The sequence below is a fragment of the Clytia hemisphaerica genome, unplaced genomic scaffold, assembly GCF_902728285.1.
Source record: "Clytia hemisphaerica strain Z4C2 unplaced genomic scaffold, Clytia hemisphaerica genome assembly, whole genome shotgun sequence".
In the NCBI taxonomy this organism is placed as follows: domain Eukaryota; kingdom Metazoa; phylum Cnidaria; class Hydrozoa; order Leptothecata; family Clytiidae; genus Clytia; species Clytia hemisphaerica.
Genome location: NW_027103781.1, coordinates 252033 through 276802, shown reverse-complemented (window position 1 = coordinate 276802; position 24770 = coordinate 252033). Strand labels below are relative to the sequence as shown.

The following is a 24770-nucleotide window of genomic DNA, read 5'->3' as shown; positions in this document are numbered from 1 at the left end:
TAAACTAACGTGAGGAGTTTTTGAAACTATGATCCTGTGCTCTTATAAGTAGAGTGAATCAAAGATATTATATACATGTGTGTGGCATGTAGCGATGGGGTAGAGTTTTCCTTTAACAATCGGATTCAAAAATTAGGATTATATTGGAAAATCGGGGTAAACCGAAATTTTCACACAGTGATAAAAATTCCTGTATCCGCTCCTGTAATACACGTTTTTTTTTTATAAGAACGTCAAAAATTTTCGAAGCCTTCGGATGTTCTTAGTTTTTTGGATTTGAAGCCTAAAAATGTTCTTAAAATGTTCTTATTTTCAGCATTTTTTGAGCATTTTGATGTAATTTCATAAGAAAATGCATGTTTTTAAGTCTCCAAAGCCTAAGAATGTTCTTAGAATGTTCTCAAATTTTTGTACGTTGCATTTAAAAAATGAGTTGCTAAGGCTGAGGGGGGGGGCGAAATGAGCCAATTTTTTTCATTCAGTAAGTAAAGGCTTGTTAAATAATTTAACCATGGGAGACTTAAAAGCCCTTGGCTCAATAAGCATAAATATGGTATAATATTAGGTGTGGTCAAAGCAAGCTAGAATGCTAAGCAACCCGGCTAAAGCAACCCCAGCGCTGACCCGAAAATGGTTATTAAAAAAAACCAGTGGAAAATGAAGCATTATGAAACGAAGCTTGCTCGATTTTAGATAACATCAAGTCAAAAAAATCAGTACGTCATTCTTTTTTTTATCATTGTTGTACTTTTATTCTCTTCTTCAGATGCAATGGAGTGTTCATTCGAAAGGAACGAGTATAATTTGTTAAAAGAAGAATTTGAAGAATATAAAGGTATCCGATACTGTAGATTCATTAACCCGTTACTGTTCCTTTGCTCGTTACCAGATTTTTCGAAGTTTGGTCATTAGTTTTTTTTCTATTATTTTACAATGTATAGCGATGTGCCCTCCTGGTTATTACCATAATGGCTTTATGGCAACTCCTGGACTTAAGCACAGGATGTACGGTTATTTTACACATAGATGCAAAATGGCAATGCCAAAGATTTTTCGACAAAAGATTTTCCGGTGAAATACTGGTCGGAAAAACTTTTTTTTATGATTGGTGGAAAAAACAAATTCTATCGTCTTTAAATCTCGAAAAATCCAGTACAGTGTATTTATTCCTTCCGGGATCACGAATTTCTCTTTTTTGGTTTTGTGACACAAGATGTATCAATGTTTTTTGTTTTTATTCAGCGACTACTGTCAAAGATCTCAGCCAAGCTGAAGAATGGCTTCGCGAGAAAGAGATGGAAGCTGAGAAACTAAAAAACCAACTACGCGACCGGAATGTAGAGTGTGAACGACTGAGAGATACTTGTAAGACGGACGAGACGTCAAACTCTCAAAAAGCCGCTGAAATTGAGGCGTTACACCAAGAGCTACGGCTAAAAGAGGAGAAAATAATGAGCTTGAAAGACCAAACAGAGAATGAAGAGTGGCAAACTGTGTTGTCGAACTTTTTGGAACAAGAAAAAGAAAAGAATCAAACTTTAAGTCAACAACTCGAATCTTTGAGATTAGAGTTTGCTAACTTATCAAAAACTAATGAACAAGTTATGACGGAGAAATCGGACCTCCAGGAGAGATTAATAGTTGTTGAAAACGATTTGAACGATTACAAGACACAGCAATCTACTCAGGAACAACAACAAACCTCTACACAGCAATGGGAGCAAAAAATATCTGCTCTGGAAGAGGAACTTGACTTAAATAGAGAACTTATTCAAACACTACGTACTGATAAAAATCAACTAGAGTATGAAAAACAAGAACTCTTAGCTGCTCAAATGGAGCAAGCGGTGTCAGAGCAAAGCAAAAACTTAGCCGATCAAGCGCTCAGTAATGTACAAATTGCAGAGCTCCAGGAAAACAATCAACAGTTGATAACGAAAAACGAGAAACTGGAAAAAGACGCGTCCGCAGCTCTGGAGCAGGTAGCTCAGATCACGGAGAATGTCAAAGATCACGATTCAAAGCTGGAATCCTTGTTGGCTGAGATTGAACAACACAAAGAGGATAAAGCATGCCTGCAGATTGAACTGGACCGTATTAGCAAGGATAGAGATGCTTTAGCGATGGACCAGCAAGGTTTGAATAGACATTTCCTCTCAAGTATAGTTCTCTCTCTCTCAAATTAGATCTTCTAGGGCCCAGAAATTTTATTCGAAATCATGATATGTACCACTGTAATGTCTTCTGACATTACATCACGGACCCAATAGATGATTGGTTATATGTGACGTAAAATCAATCAATACGTCACTTTCAACCAATCAGCTGTTAAGTCCGTGGAAGACATTGCAATGGTGCATTATCATGAATTAGAGAAAAATTCGAATAACAGAGAATAACTTAAACCACTTTCCAGTTGAAAGGACCAATATTTTACTTTGAATTACTGAAAGATTCGGATAATAGAGATTCGTGGTAGAGAGAGAGTTGGCTGCATAAAGTTGTTTTTTTTGCCTCTCCGTCGTGGAGGTCACTTCTGAAAGGTGGAACTCCTGGATTTCTGTTGAAATTTAGATAAGCACCTGGATTTTTCGCCTAGTTTTTGAGGTACCCTTTGAATATTGCCAAACTTCAGAGATTTTTTCATTGATCAACCTCCAAACGCACTCTGGGAATCAAATTTTGTTTTCTTGAATAGCCCATTTTCTTTTGTTTTCCCTTTTGATAGCATTGAATTTTACCCGTTGCGACTTTTCTTTACTCTGGGAATCTAATTTTTCTTGATTCACTTGTTATCGGTGAATCGATGGTAGAAAAAATTCCATTAGTTATTTGTAATTCCGAATCCCCTGATTGGAATTAGCCATAAGGTTTATTATTTATATAAAACGTTGAAGCTTCAAGAATAGCGCTTCGTTATGCAAGTCATGATTATTACTTCTCTCATTTGGCCAAAATTCAATCCCATAATCCTTTTTGTCTTAATTCAAAAGTTGTGAAAGTTATTACTTTTTCTTTGTAATTGAGTGTAATTTGCGTGCAAAGGGTGATGGGATTGATTGATTGATTGATAAATTGATTGATTGATTTCGGTCAAACAGAAAAATTAATGTCTATTTTTAGATTCACTACGGTATGCTATTGATTTTTTAAGAAGGGACTAAACCTTTTTTTGTGTTTTTTTTTTTCACAGTAATGGATTATGAGCGACAGAATGGAGAGCTTGAAAAATTACGCAAAGATCACATAAACCTCCAATCAGGTACTCAAATTTGTTCAGTCAATGTTATTCTTTCTTTAAATTCTTTACTTAGACCAATGGGTGTATTATTTAGATTATAAAAGAACCTGAATATAGCCGTTCTAAACATTTAGTATAGTATAGGGCTAGGATGTTTGAATTGCTCTAATTACATAGTGATTTTGAGTTGAGGTGTGGGGGGGGGGGAGAATGAGAAATTTGAAATTTGATGGAGGGAAAATAAAGAGGGGGCGGGACCATGAATTTTGGAAATTTTGCTGGAGGGAACTTCGCTGACCTCAAGGTGATCTCGTGCAAGACCAGTTTAAACAATAACATAAGCAAATCTTCTTAAACCAAGCTAATATTTCAACATAGCTTAATGTTTTTAAGCAGCTTCAAGGCTATATTTATCAATCTTTCCAAAATTTTAAACTTGATTCATGGCATTTTTATGCTAACCATTATGGGGGACCCGCAAAATCGTCAAATAGCTGGGGGAAAGCAAAAAAGAGGGGGTAATTGAGAAAGATCTGGAACTTTAGTAGGGGGAACCAACCCAGGAGGACACTATGAATTAATTATCCTTATGGACTCTACATATAAAAGACGCCTTTCTGGATGGGAATTAGAAAAAGTAAAAAGTGATCAGTACGTTGGTTCTAAAAGATGTATTACAGAAAAAAGTATTATTGAAAAGCGTAATCGAAAAAAAATACTACGTTAATACAAAAATATAGGTGTATGATTTGTACTATAACAAAAGAAATTTCGTATTATAAAACATGAACTGATAATTGTAAAAAAATGTAAAAAGTTTTTGGCGTGACACATTTTTTCCCCAGAGGAGGATTAAAATTTGAGTGTAGTAAGTTACTAAGTTGTAAAGGAATAGCTCAGTTTTGAAAATCTGCACTAGCCTGTACGACAAATAATGACCGACAAAAAGATCATTCAAAGAGGCTTTGATACAGTCTAGGAAAAAACTTTCTCTGTCTATTTTATTTACATCACTGTAGTTTTTCATCACAACAGATTTTACCGGTTACAATATAATGGTGTTGTGTCGAGGCCGAAAATTTAAGTATAAAATGAAGAAAACAAGCAGGTTCTGGTCTTTTTCACATTTTTTCTTGTCTCGTGCTTGAAATTCATTAACAATTACTCACATTTACAAAATATTGAATACATAGAATCTTTACATAAGGAGCGATTCGATCCCACAAGACCACAATCCAATCCTATAAGACATTATTAACGATTTATTTTTCTTTAAAGAATATATTTCAATTTTGCTGGGATTATTGGTCATGGTCCTATGGTATAAACCAACTTTAATATCTAGGCCTATTTTTTGGACCTACCCCGGTGGGCTGTAGGTCCTATAACTTAACCTCTGTTCGTCCGTTCATCCGTTCGTCCGTTCGTTACTAGCTTTTCTCGGGATTGGCTCATTAGTTTTTCCTAATTTTTGGCACAAAGATGCAAAATGGTAATGCCCAAAATGTGACGGAGCCCGATTTTCGAAAACCGGAAAAACCGGTTTTTTGGCATTTTCTCGAGATTTCATCATTAGTTTTTTCTGATTTTTTGCACAAAGATGCGTATTAGCAATGCCTAAAACATGGCCGAGTCCGATTTTTGAGAAAAATTCTATTCCGGCTGAAAATGCCGGAAATATCCCGGAAATCGCCGTTTTTGCAGATTTTCATTGGACTTTTTCCTTATATTTCGTTGTTTTTTCACACAAAAACGTTATTGATAGCAATGCCCACCATCAAGCATGGTTTAATTGTCAATAAAAGTGATTTTTGAAGCCGGAACTTTCTAAAAATCGCCGGAACAGCCTATTTTCGCCGGGGGAAAAAACGGTATTTCTTGAATTTCTCGAGCTGTACTTTATATTTTTTCATGAAATTTTGCACACTGATGCAAAATGGCAATACCTAAAATATGACAGAGCCTGATTTTCAATTAACGTACTTTTCCAGCCGAAAATGCCGGAAATATGCCGGAAAAACCGGTTTTTTGGCATTTTCTCGAGATTTCATCATTAGTTTTTTCTGATTTTTTGCACAAAGATGCGTATTAACAATGTCTAAAACATGGCTTAGTCCGATTTTTGAGAAAAATTCTATTCCGGCTGAAAATGCCGGAAATATCCCGGAAATCGCCGTTTTTTTTTTTTTTGCAGATTTTCATTGGACTTTTTCCTTATATTTCGTTGTTTTTTCACACAAAAACATTATTGATAGCACTGCCCACCATCAAGCATGGTTTAATTGTCAATAAAAGTGATTTTTGAAGCCGGAACTTTCTAAAAATCGCCGGAACAGCCTATTTTCGCCGGAAAAATGATATTTCTTGAATTTCTCGAGCTGTACTTTATATTTTTTCATGAAATTTTGCACACTGATGCAAAATGACAATACCTAAAATGTGACGGAGCCCGATTTTCGAAAAATATTTTTTCCCGGCCGAAAATACCAGAAATATGCCGGAAAACCGTTTTTCTAACTTTCATCATCAGGTAGGTCCATTCAGCATCTAGCTTGTTTCTCCTTAGACGGGTTTGATTTATTACACATAAGTTCTATATGATATTTATGATGCGAAACTTATAAAGTGGTGCGACTTCTTATCAAATCCTTATAGGGACTTGGAAAAGGTGAGAAAAAGGTGATTACCTGCTCTTCTGGCAACCCTTGATTTTGGTGCATCTTCCAAAAGGCTTCTAATGTTCCGTTGATGACTGTTATCTGTTTGTTAAAAAGAACATTTAAAAAGCATAAACAACTGTTGTTGGTTTGCCGTTGTCCGGCCGAATGATCCATATTCAAAATCTGCTTGGCGGTAAACTTTATTCTTATGTTAGGTAAAGTCAAATTGATAAATCGATAAGATGAAGCAATTTTTTTTAAAGGACAGCCTTTTCTGCTGAAATGTCAGCACAGCTTTCAAAGAAGGAATGATATCTCGTTAGTATCATATCATCATCATAGTGTCCTCCCCCCTGGATTCAGGTCAAAAGGACGTATAGGGGGGAAAGAATTTTTTTTGAAGCCAGGGGGGGAAACGAGGGGGGATGGAAAATTTTCAATCTAGGCATGGGGGGAACTCACCAAAATCAATTCAAAATTGAAAAACATCTGGTTTTATGAGATGATATAGCATAATGCTTAGTTTTATTAATATTATGGTTTAAAAACAACCATCCTTTCTATTTCTTCTTGAATTAGAACTACCTCAGGGAAAACAATAAGCGTTAAGTTCATCAAATTACAGCTTTTTAATTTTTTGCTTGAGGGGGGGGGAGAGAAATTTTTGGAGGCAGGGTGGGGAAAAATGAGGGGGGGGATGGAAAATTTTCATTCTAGGCATGGGGGGGGGAGAGACCCTGAAGGACACTATTATCATTTGGTCCTTTATTTTTGTGGATGATCAGCTAATGAGAAGTGAATGATCGCACTATCGATCTATGAAGTTATTTATCACAAATCGAGAATATACGGGAATTTTGGGAATCGTTAGAAAATTAGTTGTAGGAGCTTCTTTATAAGGGTTTTTTACCGGTTCGGGCCATAAAATTTTTCTGAATTATAGAGCAAATCGTGTTTAAGAGAGTACTTTATTAAGAATATTCTCTGTACTAACCAAAAAACAACAGATGATCTTACCAAATGTTTTGATGTTTCGAGCATCAGTTATTGCGTGGAGAGTCAACAAGACCACCAACAAGAAACAGATTGAACTCTTCATTTTTCTTTTAAGTTGATGTAAATTTCTGAAAACTACAATATATTAGGAAGAGATTGCAAAAATAAAGTTTTATAAAAGGTTTTCAAAGGATCTCTTCTTATACCTAACAAAAAAGAACGAAATAATTTTCCTTCTCAAAGGTGGCGAAGCATGTGAAAAATCTCTCCAAGGATCCCAAAAAGGGTCCTTTGTGGTCCATTTCCGATTTTCTCCTCGGACATACCCGCTACCTCCCAAACTTAATACCCAAAATAAGTAATGTTTTTAAATAGAACAAATTTCTTAGAGTTCACTCATCCTTCAATGAAAACCTTTGTGATAAAGCTCAGAAATATTTCGTAGAATTCGAACTCGTTCCTCCCCCTCATCTTATTCAAACTCCTTTTTCGTCATCATATTTTTTACAGTTCAGAAGTTGAATCTTTATTGCGAATGATCAATCAAAAAAAATCTGACTCTATTTATACTGTTTGCCGGTAGACTTAATCTGATTTGCATTTGGCATCATTTTCAAAATGACTTATCTGATTTGAAGAAGTGAAGTGCAATTATTCTTTAAATGTACTTCCCTCCCAATAATTTTCGTCTGTCCACTACCGTCTCGATATCTTACATCAATTTGAAGTCATTGATTTTGATAGTGCGTGGGAAGAACGGACTTTTTAATTCTTTGACAGCTGTTCGCCTTTTACACACATGTTAAAATTCGTTAAAGATTCCCTAAGATGATAGTGGATAGGCTATACCGATCACTTACCTTTATATATCCCTGGACCAAGCTTCTCAATCCCGGAAAAACAAAATCTTTGATCGGAGATTTTTTGAAAAGTGGTACCCTAATGGTGGCACTACTCAATAGCGGTGTAAATGCATCAAGAGCGCTAGGTCTACTTTCCCTCAAATACTTTTGATGATGTAGCGCCGTTAGACGTTAATTTTTAACATTGCAATGGTTTCATCTCGGGTACCAATTCCAAAAAAACTCCAATCAAAGATGGCGGATATAGCTTTGTCCAGGGATATATAAAGGTCAGTGATACCGATAGACAGTGTGCTTATGTTTCTCCAATGATAGTTGTCTGTAGCGTAAAGGTAGAGAATCCGGCCACGGTTTGGTACGGTCCTCTCAACGGGGAAATTAACGAAGACAAGACCTTAAACTCGGATTCCAGTATTTTATCTGCGAGTTTCAATCACCGTTATTCTCTAAGTTATATAATCTATCCAAATTAAAACACTTAATAGTTAATAATAGTTAACAAAAGATGTCTAGCAAAGCCAAAATTGATGCCCAATTATAGTAATCCAAGCAAAACCAAAATTAATGCCTTATTATGGTAATGCATGCAAAACAAAAATCAAGTGTGCAACAATTATAGTAAACGGACTTTAAATTAATAGCCTTCGTTATCAGATGTATTGGAAGCAGACTAAATGTATCTTAGATCGTATCCCGGTGAGAAAAACCTCCTGTTGTTTCCTCTTGACCAAGTTGCGAAGTTGACGAATGCCAAAGTATTTTCCAAATTAGCTATCAGTAAAATAGCGAATAACTTTAGATAGTATTTGCATCGGATTCCGATTTTGTGTTTGTTGAAACAATAATCATGAGTGGAATATTATCCTTTGAAAAAAATTCTTGAAAAAATTGAAAAGATGTTGTCAAAATTTGGCCTTTTGTTGGCGAGACTTCCCATACAAAATTTGACTTTAAAGTATTTTAATAAACAAAAGTTAGGACTTTATCAAAAATAGCTCATAAAAGAAAATCAATTTTGTAGTTTGCAGATATCTTTCCACAGTGACTGGTAATCTGCAAGTTCCTGAAGTTCTCTATGTGTATACGTCATGTCCTAAAACTTTAAGTTGTTTCAAGCATTTTTATGTACGCCTGTATTCTTTTCCCTTTTTTTCCATACTCTCTCCACACTAGACGTCGGTACCTTGAAAGATGTCATCGAATCGCAAGAAGACGAGAACAAACTCTTACAACAACAAATCGATGACTTGCTCAAAAAACAACAAGAAAATTTATCTTCCACAGAAGAGGATAGAAAAGATGCTTTATCAAAGGTCGACATACAAGTTTTCGAAAGACAAATTGAAAATCTGGAATCGAAATTGAAAACTGCGCTTGAAGAGAAAGAAGACCTGGTTGCAGGTATGCACTCAATCTCATTTTATCCTTAAGTTTAAAGAAGCTGACAAAAAGTCTTTGCAGAAACATGAAAAATGTTCACCTGCTTACGACCTACTCTGTACCAGAGTGTCTCTCGAACGCTTATCATTTTGTAAAATGCAATGAATTTTGAAATTAGCCGTAGATATCGGGTCTGTGTACAGACTACTTACGATCAAGCCAGGGAACTTATTTCGCTCTCTTGTTTTGTCTGGTTTCAAATTTTTACTCATGCAAATAATTAAGCTTCTAATACACCTACGCCAACCTTAAGCGACATAAAAGGGGTTGCGTTCGAATTCAACAAGGTTAAATTTACCTTAAGGGAAGAAATTTTCGCGAGAAGAAATTTCCCATTGAAAAATCCAAATCCCCTTGTGGCTTGAGTTTTGACAGCTGATCGGAAAGAAGCATAGTACAAAATTTGTAAGATCAAACATTGATGATTTTTATACCGGAAAGCTTTTGCTGCATAAAAAGTATATTAAGAGGTTTACCCTCGACGGGGACTTGACGACGAGGAATGAGTTCGAATTATAGTTTGAACGAGAGTTTACTTTAGTTCTAAAAACACCTTAGTATCTGAGAAAGTTTTTATTCGTTCCTTTATTAGGTTTCAATAGCATGAAGCAAGAATTCATTACAGCCGATTTTGAGAAGACAGGAGACGTGGAGAGGATTGAAGTCGAGCTGTTAGAATGTAAACGCAAGTTGCAATCAAAAGAAGAACTGCTGTCAAAAGAGAAAGAAAATGCGGATTCCGTCTCACACAAACTTCAAGAGCTTGAAAAAAGTATATTTGTAACCCCTCTTTTTAACACCACTGTCTCACCGCAGCCCCGATGGAACTTTTTCCCACATCATGGACAAATATTTCTATCAGAATCCCAATGGGGATAGAAATTCTATTGTTTCAAGCTAAAGAAATATATAGTAGCTGGGATAGACTGGAGTCGTTTATAATGCGTGTAATACTAATAATACCAATACTAATAATGATAATGATACGGGATTTAGTTTGTATAAACGACTGGAAGAATCCGGTGTTCTAGCCTTATAGATACAGGGGCTAGCTACGCAGAAACTTGCGTAGCAAGAAAAAAAATTTATCAAGCAACAACAAACTCTCAAAACGAAATCAACTCAAATGAAAAACTTTCAATACACAAATCCACACATATTTTTTTTCTCAAGAATTATTTTGAGCAGGAAAAAATTATAATTGCAATATTGACACTTTTCTTTTGTTTGGAGTTAGTGCACAAAGGTTTCTAGACGACTAAAATTGTTCCATTCATTACTTTTTGCTTTATTTCTACTATGTATAAATTAGTCGTCTAGCTTGCTAGACTATAGCTGGGATGGATTTGGTGTGCTATTTTTTACATTGAATTTCAAATGGCGATGAAATGAAAGTCGATTTCCTAGTAGGGATGAAAGTGTAGTGTCTTTTGCCTACCGATTTTGGCCAATTTTTCAGGCTTTTCAAATTACACTGTAAGGGTTGAAACGAAATGAGAAAGAAAATAAATGAGAACGAGGGTAAAATTTGTAAAAACGATTATGTTTTGTTTTGAAATGGACAAGGTTCTTTTCTAGTTCTTTTCTTCAAAATTCTTTTCCACAGATACAGAAACCAAGCAATCGCAGTGGCAAGAAATGGTCGAAAAATTAGAAGCAGAACTAAATTATTTGAAAGCGGAAAAGAATGTGATAGGCACATCTAACGGTGAACAGCACGGTAATACAATAAATTAATGTTGAGGTCTAAAGTATTTTTACATAATAGACGAGAACTCAATTTCTAAATTTCCTTTAGAGAGTTTAAGGCAAGGAAATTGATAGAATAATTGTTTGATTCTAAAAAAATCCAGTCCTCACTGGTCCCCAAAGGGTTTTTAAGTTTGGATGCGGATTCACTTGAATAGCGTAAAGGTAGGAAAGAGAAGGCTTTGTCCTATCCATCTCCAAAAGTTCAATTTAGTTTCTTTCTTCCCACCTAGAAGAATTCGTTGCAGAAGTGCAGCTTAAACTTGATGAACAATCAATATTACTGCAACAGAAAATCGAAATCATCGCGAATTTGTTAGGTATGTAAATTTTCTAAAACACGACGACGAGTTTTACGGACAACATCTCCTAAAGTCCCTGGAGTTTGAATTCTTGGAAAGATGATATCCTAGCTTAATATAAAAAGATCAGATTTCAGAAGTACACCCTACCAATGTGTCTCAAACCTAATCGTCCAGTTAATCACTACTGTAAAAGCACTTTCAAGACGTTTTCTGGCCTCAAGACGTCGAAAGCTGTCTGAAGTGCGACCCGGTACATACGCTATTTGTTAATCGGAATGTTTTTTTAGAATATAATTATTGAGACACGTTTGTACTGCCCTTTTTGTTTCATATTATAGAGAAATCTTCAACGCTAGAAGAAAACAACCTCCATTTACAAACAGCTAAAGAAGAGAAAGAAAGCCAATTAGAAGAACTTTCCAAAACCAATCAAAATCTTCAATCAGAAATCAAAGAATTGAAAGAAAATGCGTCACATATCGAGACTGGCTCTCATACCAATGGTAACTTCTTACAATCACCATTTTGGAATTGCCGGCCGGGATCTTGTCCGAATAGTAGTGGGTTTACCAACTGACGGTATGTGCGGCGAAAAGATAGCTTTTAGAATTGCACCCTTACAGCGCAGCAAAAAATCGGTGAAATTCGTACTATTACAGTGCATTCTCCTCAAATTTTTAACTCTTTTAGAGCACAAAGCTATATTTTCGGGCAAAAATCCGCAGTTTTCCTTGATTTGTTGAAATTTCCACCTTACGGTGCATATATAAAAAAGTCCGCCACTAACCGCCGGACACACCGTCGGTCAATTTGCCGGACTGCCCGAGCCGAGACCGAGACCTTTGATACATTTTTCTTCTGACTCTCTATAGTTTTAATCCATTTTGGAAATTCTTTACCATTACAGTAGACTCTTAGTTCGGACTTTTATTATTCTAATCTTTTGATAATTCGAATAAATTTCCAGTTCCCATCAAAGGGAAACCCTCTGAAAACACCTTCTATAATTCGAAACTCTCTGTAATTCGAAAACATTAAACTTTAATGTTCGAGTTTGAAATAGCAAGAGAGAACTGTATTTATATATTTTTTCTTTTTCTTCAGATGAGGTGATTGAACTCCGCCAAAAGCTGACAGAACAGGAAGAGTTACTTCGACAAAAAATTGAACTCGTCACAAATTTGGAAAACGATCATCAAAACTTCCAAAATGTTTTCGTCGCAGAAAAAGGTATTTCAAGTTGAATATTGTGTCTTTATTCTAAACATTTGATAAGCGAATTAGACAAACTGATAAACCGAATTCGGTTAGCCTTAGCCTTACTATAGCAAAGTCACATCGTAGAAAGTTACCCACTGTATACCTGCATTCCGTCGCACTCTAATGTTTATAATGATCTTAGTTACTGTATTGCTTATTTGGATTTTACCGAAATTTTACTTTATTCTCAGAAAAAGTGACGCAGTTGGAAGAACGAAATTTCGTTTTACAAACAGACAAAGAAGAAAAAGAAAGTCAATTGGAAGAACTTTCCAAAACCAATCAAAATCTTCAATCAGAAATCAAAGAATTGAAAGAGACGTTATCTGAAGTAGGAAATGAGACTGACGCGAACTCAAACGGTACATTTACTTCTCCAAAACCGAATTAATGGCTCTAAAAGTGCAAAAACAATGTTCACTTTCTGCCCTATGTTTATCAATGTTGCCATGTAATTTATACCAAGTTTATCGTTCGACATCTTTAATCTGATGTGTTGAACGGTGAAAAAGAACGCGACTATCATTTAATTTTTCCCGACATGTTTCGTCAATGTTGACGGCAGTCGATACTTAGAAGACCACTAGCTAGTTCGAGAGAGAGTGATACAATTGACTCTCTCTCTAATTCGATCTTTCAAGGGAACCAAAAGTTTTCTTCGAATTAGAGAAAGATTCGAATTACAGAGAGTAATTTAAACCATTTTCAAGTTGAAGGGGCCAACATTTTAGTTCGAATTAAAGAAAGATTCAAATAATAGAGGTTCGAATTACAGAGAGCTGACTGTATAACAGTGAAGGTAAAAGGACTATCGCCATGCTTCCCTGACACCTTGTTCTGAAGTGCTTGGGATCTCTGATCGAAACCTTCACACTACCAACTACCTTGTAATAAACATACTTATGTTGCATGTTTCAAAGTTGAGTGAAAACAAAATGAGGCTACATATTGAATTAAAAGCCCTTGTTTAGTGACTCTAGATTTTCATGCTAAGGCTCCACCAAATATTATGATTACTTCATTTTTATCTTGGATATTTTTTTTATCAGATGAGGTGATTGAACTACGCCAAAAGCTGACAGAACAGGAAGAGTTACTTCGACAAAAAATTGAACTCGTCACAAATTTGGAAAACGATCATCAAAACTTCCAAAATGTTTTCGTGGCGGAAAAAGGTGTGACGTCGACTTGCCCATTACACTATTCTTTTTTATAAGAACTAGTTTTCTCGTTAAGGTCTTATTATGCTAATTCTCAACACATGAGATTGTTCTTACTTGTTTTTTTTTTATTTCAAGGGCGAAATTAGGCTTTCTTGAGCTTCATTACTTTATTTTACTACCCGTTTGCACGAAGTACAAACATTCAGGGTTCAGGTTTCTTCTTGTTAGTTTGGCGTTTATTCGCCTCATTGTTTTATCAAACTGTTTTGATGATGAGAGATTTAAAACCAATCGAATGTTTTTAGTCTCAAATAAAACACGAAAATCTTCGTATTTTTTCCCGCCCTGGACAAATGACGGAAAATCTCAATAACTTGTTTTTTTAGTAAAAGTGACGCAGTTGGAAGAACGAAATTTCGTTTTACAAACAGACAAAGAAGAGAAAGAAAGCCAATTGGAAGAACTTTCCCAAACCAATCAAAATCTTCAATCAGAAATTAAAGAATTGAAAGAGGCAATGTCTGAAGTGGGAAATGAAACTGACTCGAATTTGAAAGGTATTTATAATTAACCGGTTGATATCTCAAGAAATATATCCACCAAAATAATAGCCATCTTTACCTTTTTAAGTGTGATTTCAGTAAATGTTTGTTCCTCTTTTCCTACATAAAAATTGGCGCATCTTTATACTCAGACTTGACTTGAAACTAATGCTTTTTTTATCGAATTGAAATTGTTCTTTTAATTGGGTTACTTGCTATAGAGGTGTTCTGATTATGCTTGACAATTCAAGAGCATGCTGTTCAGGTGTCTAAAGTGGCTTAAAATCCTTGAAACCCACTAACCTTTAAAATCTCTAACATTGTGTTAATATTGATTTATCTCGGATTGTTATTGCAGCTTCAGACTTTGCCTTCTTTCTTCTTTAAAATAGTTTCTCTTGCAATCATCTTTTTCGAAGTAAAAGTTGTAATCCTTACCTCGCTCAAGGGTGCTATTCTGCCGTTTAGATAAAATTTGAGTATTAAAACACCTTGAAAATCCACTGAAATCCTGTCATAAAGAAATGAAAATCTTTACTGGTACTACCTATAAAACATGTAAAATAAAAGTTGAACCGAATAAGCTCATCTTCTTTATTTCGACATTCAAAAAACAAAAATAAGGGAGAGGTGGTAAAATTTCTGAATATTTCGGTTTCTTTATCGAGTCATTGTCAACACTAAAATGCTACTACAAAATCATCATTTTAAATACTAGCAAAAATGTTCATAAACAGAGGCGAGGAAACTTCAGTTCAGACATTTCACCATCCCTCTCTTTTTTGTATTTTGAATGTCGAAGTCAAGAAGATGAGCTTATTCGGATTAAGTTTTGTTTTTTGTTATTTAAATGTCTGGCAAAAATGGATTTTGGTACTACCTAAATTCTAACCTTTCTCCTTTGGTCAATCACACAGCTGATGAGGTGATTGAGTTACGCCGTAAATTGGCAGAGTATGAAGAATCACTTCAACAGAAGATGGATATGCTTCATAATATGGAGAACGAGCATCAGAACTTCCAAAATGTTTACAACACTGAGAAAGGTAAATATAACATGGCAGCTTATCAAAAAACTTTTTATGCATCAAACTCCCATCTCCTTTTTACTACATAAACTGCATAAACTGAAAAAAAAATCTTAAAACCTGGTTTAAAAGTCTTTTAAAATGTTAATTGCGTTAGTTTTATGCTAGTTTGGAGAACAAGCTATGCGTAGTCTACATAATAGACAGCCCCAGGCTTTTAGACCTTACTCTTGCTTGGCATGGCATGGACCAGGGGTTTAGGTACCCCCTAAGAAAATAGGTACCCCCTGAATTTTAGGTACCCCCAAACAACAGACGTTAGTAGGTACCCCCTGTGATTGGTACCCCCTGTGACTTGAGTATATGTCAAGATAAGGAAAAAATTGTATATTTTTACAATTAAAAAGAATAATGATAGTTAGATAAAAGCAAGATAAAATATAGTTCCCAAGCCCCCAGACCTTACTGCATAAAAGTTAGATACCCCCAGAGATCATAGGTACCCCCTGAAATTAAAAAAAAATACCAGCCCCCAGCCTTTTTCAGGAAGATTTTGGTTGTAGCCCCCCCCCCCTGCGGGCGGGGGGGGGGGGGTTCATGCCATGTCTTGGTCTATAGGCACTGCTATAGGCGGCCACTAGTGCTCATGTGATGTATCCGGCGAATATTCAAAAAAAGAGCAGTGCTCATATTCCAAAGAGCAGGAGTTTTACGCTCGAAACGAAGGAAGATATGACGTAGCCTAGCTATGTGCTGAACGAATTGCATTATCATCATATTTGATTACCCTTCCTTGTAGTGGTGTTTGCTGTTGCTTTGTAGAGGTCGATTCTATTGAAAATTTATAATGTCTATTTAACCTGTTAAATTGTAGTTTAACTGTAATAACCAAGCTAATAACCAACTCAACGCCAAGGCCTGGTGAATGGGCTGCCGCCTTCCACCCTTTTAATCTAAATGTCATTGCTTCGGGTCTATATCATATTCATAATGGCAGAAGTGAACCGATAGATGGGCTCCTTCGATCCATCGGCGAGAGATTTGAAGCTTAATGAGAATCTTTTTTACCACCCTCCCGCCCTACAGTTATGGTTGCAGGCAGCCCTTATAAATAGAAAATATGATTGTATAGGTGGGGACAATTTTACCTCAAAACTTATACTTATAACAGGCTAGCCAATATTCTCCGATCCATCTTGTCTAAATCCTTCTCCATATATTATGTAAATTAGAAGTTAAACCACATTTTATTTTATTTTTCTTCAGAAAAAGTGACGCAGTTGGAAGAACGAAATTTCGTTTTACAAACAGACAAAGAAGATAAAGAAAGCCAATTGGAAGAACTTTCCAAAACCAATCAAAATCTTCAATCAGAAGTGAAAGAGCTACAAGATACGATATCACAAATTGCAGTTCAGCCTGAATTGAATTCAAGCGGTATATATAGTCTATAATAAATAAAACTTTCCAAATTGGTGCAGAGGTTTTTACCTAGCCTGGGCAGCCCCCGTCCCCCTTTGCAGGTTATACCCCTCCTCCTCTAACGTTCAAAAAAACCTCCCTCCTCTTGAATTGTTTTCGTGTACTCTTTGCTTCCTCGTTTCACGTCATTTTCGTAAATATACAATGAAAACTGAAAGAAAAACTTCCACAGAATAAAATGAAAACTATTTTGACGTAAAGAATAAAAAGTTAATAATGTAATAACTTGTGATGTTAACTTTTTTGCGTGGCAATAAATGGCGAAAATAAGAACACGTTAAGAACATTTTTAGGCTTAAAACTCGAAAAGTTAAGAACATCCCAAGGCTTAAAAAATTTTGGATGTTCTTATAACAAAAACGTGTAAGTGCATAGGTACATACACAAACATAGAATGAATAATTTGGTTCAAAGACATGATTGTCATGGAGCTACCATGTATATGTATTGTAACATTTTTTTATCAGAAGAGCTGATTGAACTACGCCAAAAGTTGACAGAACAAGAAGAGTTACTTCGACAAAAAATTGAACTCGTTACAAATTTGGAAAACGATCATCAAAACTTCCAAAATGTTTTCGTCGCCGAGAAAGGTTAGACAATTTTATGATTGTTGTCATATGGCTTAGCTTACACTGTTAGAGTGGTTCAATGTTCGTTGTGTTAGGTCACATTGTTAGAGTGATTAAATGTTTTAGGTATGCCAATGTTCTTCCATCCCAGACGGATTTCCGTTTTATCCAAATTGTTTAAAGTTCAGCAATAAAGTATTTATATTTTGACCAAATTTTTCTGTAAAGTATACGAAAAGTAAAATCGAATTTTGTCTGTGATTTGAGTGTTTGGAGCACCAGTACTTATAGCGCTGATGTGAAAATAGGTCTGCGTGAGTATGAGTTTTCGAAGCTGTAGCGGGGGAGATCATCTTTTATTTCAAAAGTTCTCTTTACGGGGGTAAAACATATGTTCACGAGCGTGTTTATGTAACTTGTTTTTGTTAATTTCGCATATTAAGGGCAGAAACTTTCGCGTTTTTCGCGTTTTTGGCATTTTTTGCGAAAGTTTCTGCCAGGTAAGAAATTAAACAAGAAATTCGCGAAAATTATTTTCGCGAAAAATGAAATTTTCCTAAAAATCGCGAAAGTTTTTTCCAAGTTTTAAAAGCCGAGATGAGTCAATATTATCGATATTATCGCAGTGACTATGATTCGGAATGGGAGGAAGAAGTGAATTAGCATATAACTCTTTCGTTTAAAGAAAAAAAAAGATATTTGAAATAATTTTTTATTCACTTTCCCTAGCCACTCACGAAAGTTATTGCTACTAAAATTGAACTTTCACAAAAAACCGCGAAAGTTTCTTCCGTAAATTTTCTTCAAAAAGTAAAAATCGCGAAACTTAAATCCGCGAAATTTCGCGACTTTTCGGTCTCGCGAAACTTTCTGCAATTATTTTTCCAAATTTCGACCTACAACCTGTAACCAGCTGTAACTTGTAACCTGTAAATTAGACCTGTAACCTTAAACGTGAACCTGCGTTTCGTACTAGCCGCAAAATTTCATGATGGTGATTTTATTAGCTTAACTTAACTTTCATCAAGGACATTTGTATAAAGTGTATTCTTATAAAAAAGAAAGTGGATTAAAGTTCCTTGCACGAGATGAAACTTTTTACTACACGCTTTTTTTCGGCCATATTCATCATGGACATTCTTATAAAGTGTATTCTTATTAAAAAAAAATGTGTACCGTATTCTGATACGTTAAGAGTGCGGTCACACCAAATGATTTACCTCCGCTTATATAGCTGTTGTCATAACAACAAATATTTTTATCTATTTTTTGATGTGACCACTCGAAAAAATTGAAGAAAAAATCCTGAATTCGAGGAATCACCTGTTTTAGTAATCGAGTAACATTTTCTAAAAATAGCAAATGTTGTACAAAATGTTACTGTGTAACATCGATTAACATTCAGAAACATTCAAATGTTAACGAATGTTACGCGCAGATAGCAAATCAATCAAAAAAAAATGATTTGCTCTCGATGGTTAACATTTTGAATCAAAGGATGCCGCCATTTAAAGGGAATTTAAAAGGATACTTCAAGTGCGCACGTGTTTTTTCGCCGATTTTTCTCTCTTTTTTCTCTCTTTTTTAATAAAAAAAATCAAATGTTACACACAAATTTTGCGTGTACATATGTTAACATTTCTTAGCACTTTTGAAATTTCTATTTTTAGAAATGTTCGCAAATGTTTACACAAAAATGTTACGTCTCAATCACGCTTATCGAGTTAAGAAGCCTTCCTTTATTTAAATATAAGGTCTATTGAAAATGCGATTTGTGTTTCTTTTCAAATTTTTGAAAATTTTGAAAGATGTGCACATATTTTTTGCACGCCAATTAATTCACACACAGAAAAAACAGATTGCGTTGAGGCGGTTTTCGAATGAATGAATGAATGAATTTTTATCCACACAAATTTTTAGACTTATTAGAAATGTTGATTGAAGTTTTCCGACGCGCCGCTTAAAATAAGCAAAAATGGTGATTCCTTTTTAGCATTAGCTAAACTTATATTTTGGTGTGACCGCGCTCTAAAAGCACTTTCGTTTCGTTTATAAAATCTTTATAAAGATATTTTCAATACAATGTATATTTTCAATACAATGTAGCTTTCACGCCTTATAAGAATTAAATTGTTTTTATATTAAAAAAATTCTTATAATAAAATTGACCTGAAAAATAGATTTACTCATTTGTGAAATCCTTAGCAAGAAAACCCTACCCCCGTGTTAGAAAAGTCACAACGTATGAGCTATGAGAGACAGTAAATAGCACATCTGTTAGGCTATTGTTTACTACTTTTCCCCTCTCTCTATTGAAACCCATTTTCACTTCAACACATATTCTCACGCAATTACCTATTTTAACTCAAGCGCTGAAAGTACTCTAGCCTAGTTAACTAAGCCCGTATTCACAAGGCTAGGACACACGGCTTATGGCAATAATTTTTTATATTTATATTATATTTATTATTTTTTTTATATTTACGGATTTTAAGTTTGCCTTGGAATACTGGCTTAGGGAAAGGGCGCGTTCATAATATGAATGCAGGGTTCGGTGAGCTTTTTGATTGGTCGAGTGGGACACGTGGTACAAAATCGGGCGTTTTCGTGAGCGATAGGTTTTAATTATTTTTATCAGAAAACAGTAGAAAGGATGGACTCATTGAATGCAAGATCTTTCTTCGCTTTTTATGATGTGAGACTATTACCATGAGAGCCGAGAGATATATTTGGAATACTGTATCAGAAAAAGTTTTCAAGACCTGATCCCGACCTGATAGTGCTTCTCTTGCTTTTGGGAAGAATTGAACTGATGAAGAAAAAAGAATGCTATTCGTCGTAAAGACAGCAAAAGTTGCTTGTTTCCAGAATGGCAAATAATAAAGTAAAGATTTGTGATTAAACATTGACTATCGTATGTGGCATATAAGAGAGAGTACTTGTACAGATCCTATGCTGTAGTTCTGCATTCTGATTGGATTGCATGACATGGAATATTGTATTATACTGTAATGGATAGATGATAGACAGTTCTTGGTTTTTGACTGGTTGTGGTTTCTTGTTGTTTTATGAATTTGAGACTTTATGCTCGATTTTATAGACAATGACATCTTTCGTTTTCGAAGAACATAAAATTATCGGTGCTTATTTTCAGTGACAGCTATACGAATTCAATTTAGTTTATTATCTAAGGAGGCCCCACCATGGTTGGGGGCGACGGTCCAGGAAAATCTTTGGACTTATACCCTCCAGATTGGCTTAAACTGCCTCTCCGAAAGTCAATTTTCAGCAAAAGGCAAGTAGAAATCGCGTGCATATTAATATATTTTCAAATCATAAGACTATCATCTTAAATAGTTAGTGCATTACATTTTTAGAAAGTAAATAAACAGACAACATTGACGAAATTTACACCTTTTTCAAAAAAACACCATAATCTGAAAATCTTTTGAGGGGCCCAGCCCCCCCCCCCCGGTGGCTACGGCACTGGTATAGGTTTTGAGCCTTTAAGTGTTCTTATTTTTAAGCATTTTGTAAGAATTTTGATTTAATTAATTTCCTAAGAGATTGCATATTTAGGAGTCTGCAAATCCTTTAAAAATGTTATTAGGATGCTCTTAATCTTTTACACTTTAACCTTGATTTAATAAAAAATACATTAATTTTCCTTCTCATTTATTCTCAGAAAAAGTGACGCAGTTGGAAGAACGAAATTTCGTTTTACAAACAGACAAAGAAGATAAAGAAAATCAACTGGAAGAACTTTCCAAAACCAATCAAAATCTTCAATCAGAAATCAAAGAATTGAAAGAAACGATGTCACAAATTGAAAACAATACTCTTACCACTGGTAACTAGACTTTCCTTTTAACTTCGAATTTCGCATTGTTGATTGTAGAAGTTGTAGTTACAATCATTGGTTTTCAAATTTGAAAGCTTTGTGTTGCTATTCTAAGGTTGTCCCTCTATTTCCCGACTGATTTTGTTCGACCATAATTTGAATTGTAATTCTGCAACTAAAACCATGAACGTTTATTTTTTTCACGGACTGTGTGTTCGCTTTCTTTCGACATTCGAAGCTGGAAACATTTGAGAATACAATTGGCTAATGAATATTTCGAACCACTCTTTGTCTGCTTTTTACAACTTTCTATTCATTGTTTTTGGAATTTTTTTGATTATTGATATATTTTTCCTTTCTCTTCCAGCATCGGTTATTGAATTGCGTGAAAAGATATCAGAACAAGAAACATTATTGGCTGAAAAGTCCAGTCAAATCGAACTCATGGTAGAAGAACAAGAACAATTCCAAAAAATATTCACAGAAGAAAAAGGTATATCTACCCGAAGGTAGTGGAGGGTGCCACTCTTTTTCCCTGGATTGGTCCTATTACCCTTGATTCTTCTCTTAATTGCTGAGCATCAAGCAGAGAGGCATCAAGTACCATTTTGGGAATCTTTGGTATGACTCGGCTTGGGGTTGAACCCACAACCTTGCGAACCGTAGACGGACGCTCTACCACTGTACTACTGTCACTTCAAGTGGTTCTTAACAACCCCTTTTACGCCGGGTTGCGAACTGACAGGTATTTACCGGGCTAAATTTTTTGTAAGCTCAGCTGCCTCTCTCTAAGTCGATCTTCAAGACTTTACTTCGATTTATAAAAAAATCGAATCATAAAGAGCAATTTAAACTACTTTACAGCTTAAAGGGATCAATTTTTTAGTTCGACTTACAGAAAGATTCGAATCATAGATGTTCGAATTAGAGAGTTGATTGTATTAATGGGTAAGGAAACGAATGTTCTTTAAATGTTAAAGGGTAGTAGTAAATGCAAAGTAAAATGTCTTAAGAGGCCTTGATAAATTTCATTTTGTTCTTATCATAAGATTTCCCTTATTTATTGCAGAAAAATCTTCGCTTCTTGAAGAGCGGAATTTCATTTTACAATCTGAGAAAGAAGCAAAAGAAGAAGAAGTCGAATCAACGTCACAAACCATTGAACATTTACGTCAAGAATTGAAGGAATCGAAAGAGAATATTGTCAAGCTTGAAACTGAAATTCAAGCTAAATCAGGTATGACTTTGTTGCTCAATCACATTCGAAGGAAACAATATGGTGATGAGCTGAGTCGTAAAATTATCGGGTTTTCTCGAGTTTATGGGCTCATTTTTGTCTCAACTGAATTTGGGTTAAAATCCCTTTACTAAAGACCCTAATCCATTCAGGGACTTGTTGAACTTATAGGGTAGAAGGGTTTCACACGTCAATTTTACATTTTCCACATACCGCAATCGCAGTCTCTTGCAGTATATACAAGTAAGGGAATCAGATGCAAGTAGAACATTGAGACTTTTTTTAACGAAATGATCAGTAACGATGAATCGTGAAAAGGGCTTTACAACGAACCAAGCGAGAATAACCTTGAAAAACCACCCCAAATACGTTTACAAGAATTCCCATCCTGGGATCCATCCCATCCCTCATGTCGTCTATCATTGAGTTTTCTTCTTCAAATTTCTGCAGAAGAGATTGATTCAAAACATACGGAAGCCGAAACAGCGTCAAAAGAAGAGAACAAATCTCTAAAAGCACATAATGATAACCTGATAGTAGAGCTCAACACTCTCCAGCGCGACTTGGACGTGCTTCAATATGAGAAAGAGCAACTGACATCTACGCTGCAACAAGTGGAAGCTCAAGCTAAGAAGACTGAGAACGAGGTGGTCGTTGGCTTGAATGATAAGATACAAACATTGGAGCAATCATTGAAAGATAAAGAAGGTCAGTAAGAATCTATTTAATTTATTCACATTTTTTGGACCTACCTCCGGGTGCCCCGGTGGAGGTCCTATAAATTAACCCATGTCCGTTCGTTCGTTCGTTCGTTCGTTCGTCCGTCCGTCTGTTACCAGCTTTTCTCAGGATTGGCTCATTAGTTTTTTCTGATTTTTTTCACAATGATGCAAAATGGCAATGCCCAGAACGTGACGGAGCTCGATTTTTGAGAAAAAAATTATTTGGGCCAAAAACTACCTAAAAATAGGGTTTTTTGGACTTTGTGCAAAATCCTGTCATTACTTTTTCCTGATTTTTTGTACAAAGATGGAGGGCAAGATTCTCTAAAGAATGGCTGAAGTGGTTTTTCCCGGAAAATTCTTATTCGCCTTAAAAAACGGATTTTCGTATTTTGGGGGAAATTCCCTTTAACCAAATAAGAAAATATAGCTTTTAACAATGTTGACTCATTAATTTTTTCTGATTTTTTGCGCAATGATGCAAAATGGCAATGCCTAAAATGTGTCGGAGCCCGATTTTCGAAAAAAAATATATTTGGGCAAATTTGGGCCAAAAACTGCCTAAAAATAGGGTTTTTTGGACTTTGTGCAAAATCCTGTCATTACTTTTTTCTGATTTTTTGTATAAAGATGGAGGGCAAGATTCTCTAAAGAATGACTGAAGTGGTTTTTCCCGGGAAATTCTTATTCGCCTTAAAAGACGGATTTTCGTATTTTGGGGAAATTCCCTTTAACCAAATAAGAAAATATAGCTTTTCTCAATGTTGACTCATAATTTTTTTCTGATTTTTTGCACAATGATGCAAAATGGCAATGCCCAAAATGTGACGAAGCCAGATTTTTAAGGAAAATTATTTTGGGCAAATTTGGGCAAAAAACAGCTTAAAAGGTTTTTTGGGCCTGAATGGTTCAAGTGATTTTTGTATTTGGGAAAATTCCTTTTTACCATTTTACATTATTCAACACACAAGCTTTATTTTTCCATTCTGAATTTTTGTACAATTATTGTCACTTTTTTCTTATTTTCATCTGATGTTAATCATTAGGTAGGTCCATTCAGCATGTTGCTTGTTATACTATGTATTGAAAAAAAAATTTCAATAGCTCGTGTGAATAGTTAGAGTGATGGATTACAACTTTTTACACATTATGGTAGTGTGTTTATAATTTTGCATTCTTTTATATCGCGTTAAAATTTAGGAAAAAGATAAATTAGAGAAGTTTTTAATACATTAGTAATTGTCTCTCAAAGCTTTTTATCATGTCTAATTAGAGGAAGATTGTTTGGGGTTAGTGAAAACTCTATACGATAATGGTCGAAATTTAAGTGTTGCAAGGTTAGATTTAGACCACGCTCACACGCTACAGTTACATTTCGCTCCCGAAACGAAATCAAGCTATTCTATTGGTAAAATTCAATTTTTACATCACTTCTAACCAATAAAATGGCTTCATTTCGTTTCGAAGTACTCTCTACCAGGGTGCATCTCACGTGTATTGCTTCGTAGTACACTCTGTGCGCATTGTCTGTTTGATTAAAAAATTCCCGTACGGAGACCTCTGCAATGAAGTATGATTTATAAAATAGCAACACTTCTCCCATCGTCCCTCCTCTCTCACCAACACTCCATCGCAGCGATCGTTTTGAAAAATCTCAAGTGAGAAAAGA

At 35.2% G+C, this 24770-nt stretch overlaps 1 protein-coding gene across 1 annotated transcript in view; it reads left to right on the top strand.

Annotated features, from left to right (window-relative positions):
- Positions 1–24770, top strand: part of LOC136806211 (putative leucine-rich repeat-containing protein DDB_G0290503) — a 42578-nt gene that overhangs the window by 9894 nt on the left and 7914 nt on the right. Inside the window, exons 11-29 of the mRNA XM_067062773.1 lie at positions 767–835; positions 1243–2136; positions 3194–3262; positions 8934–9161; positions 9793–9972; positions 10807–10920; positions 11183–11269; positions 11593–11757; positions 12359–12484; positions 12706–12876; positions 13564–13689; positions 14064–14234; positions 15137–15265; positions 16514–16684; positions 17197–17322; positions 20987–21151; positions 21510–21635; positions 22212–22379; positions 22830–23087. Of these exons, the coding sequence (XP_066918874.1) occupies positions 767–835; positions 1243–2136; positions 3194–3262; positions 8934–9161; positions 9793–9972; positions 10807–10920; positions 11183–11269; positions 11593–11757; positions 12359–12484; positions 12706–12876; positions 13564–13689; positions 14064–14234; positions 15137–15265; positions 16514–16684; positions 17197–17322; positions 20987–21151; positions 21510–21635; positions 22212–22379; positions 22830–23087 (3543 nt within the window). The remainder of the gene's footprint in view (positions 1–766; positions 836–1242; positions 2137–3193; positions 3263–8933; positions 9162–9792; positions 9973–10806; positions 10921–11182; positions 11270–11592; positions 11758–12358; positions 12485–12705; positions 12877–13563; positions 13690–14063; positions 14235–15136; positions 15266–16513; positions 16685–17196; positions 17323–20986; positions 21152–21509; positions 21636–22211; positions 22380–22829; positions 23088–24770) is intronic.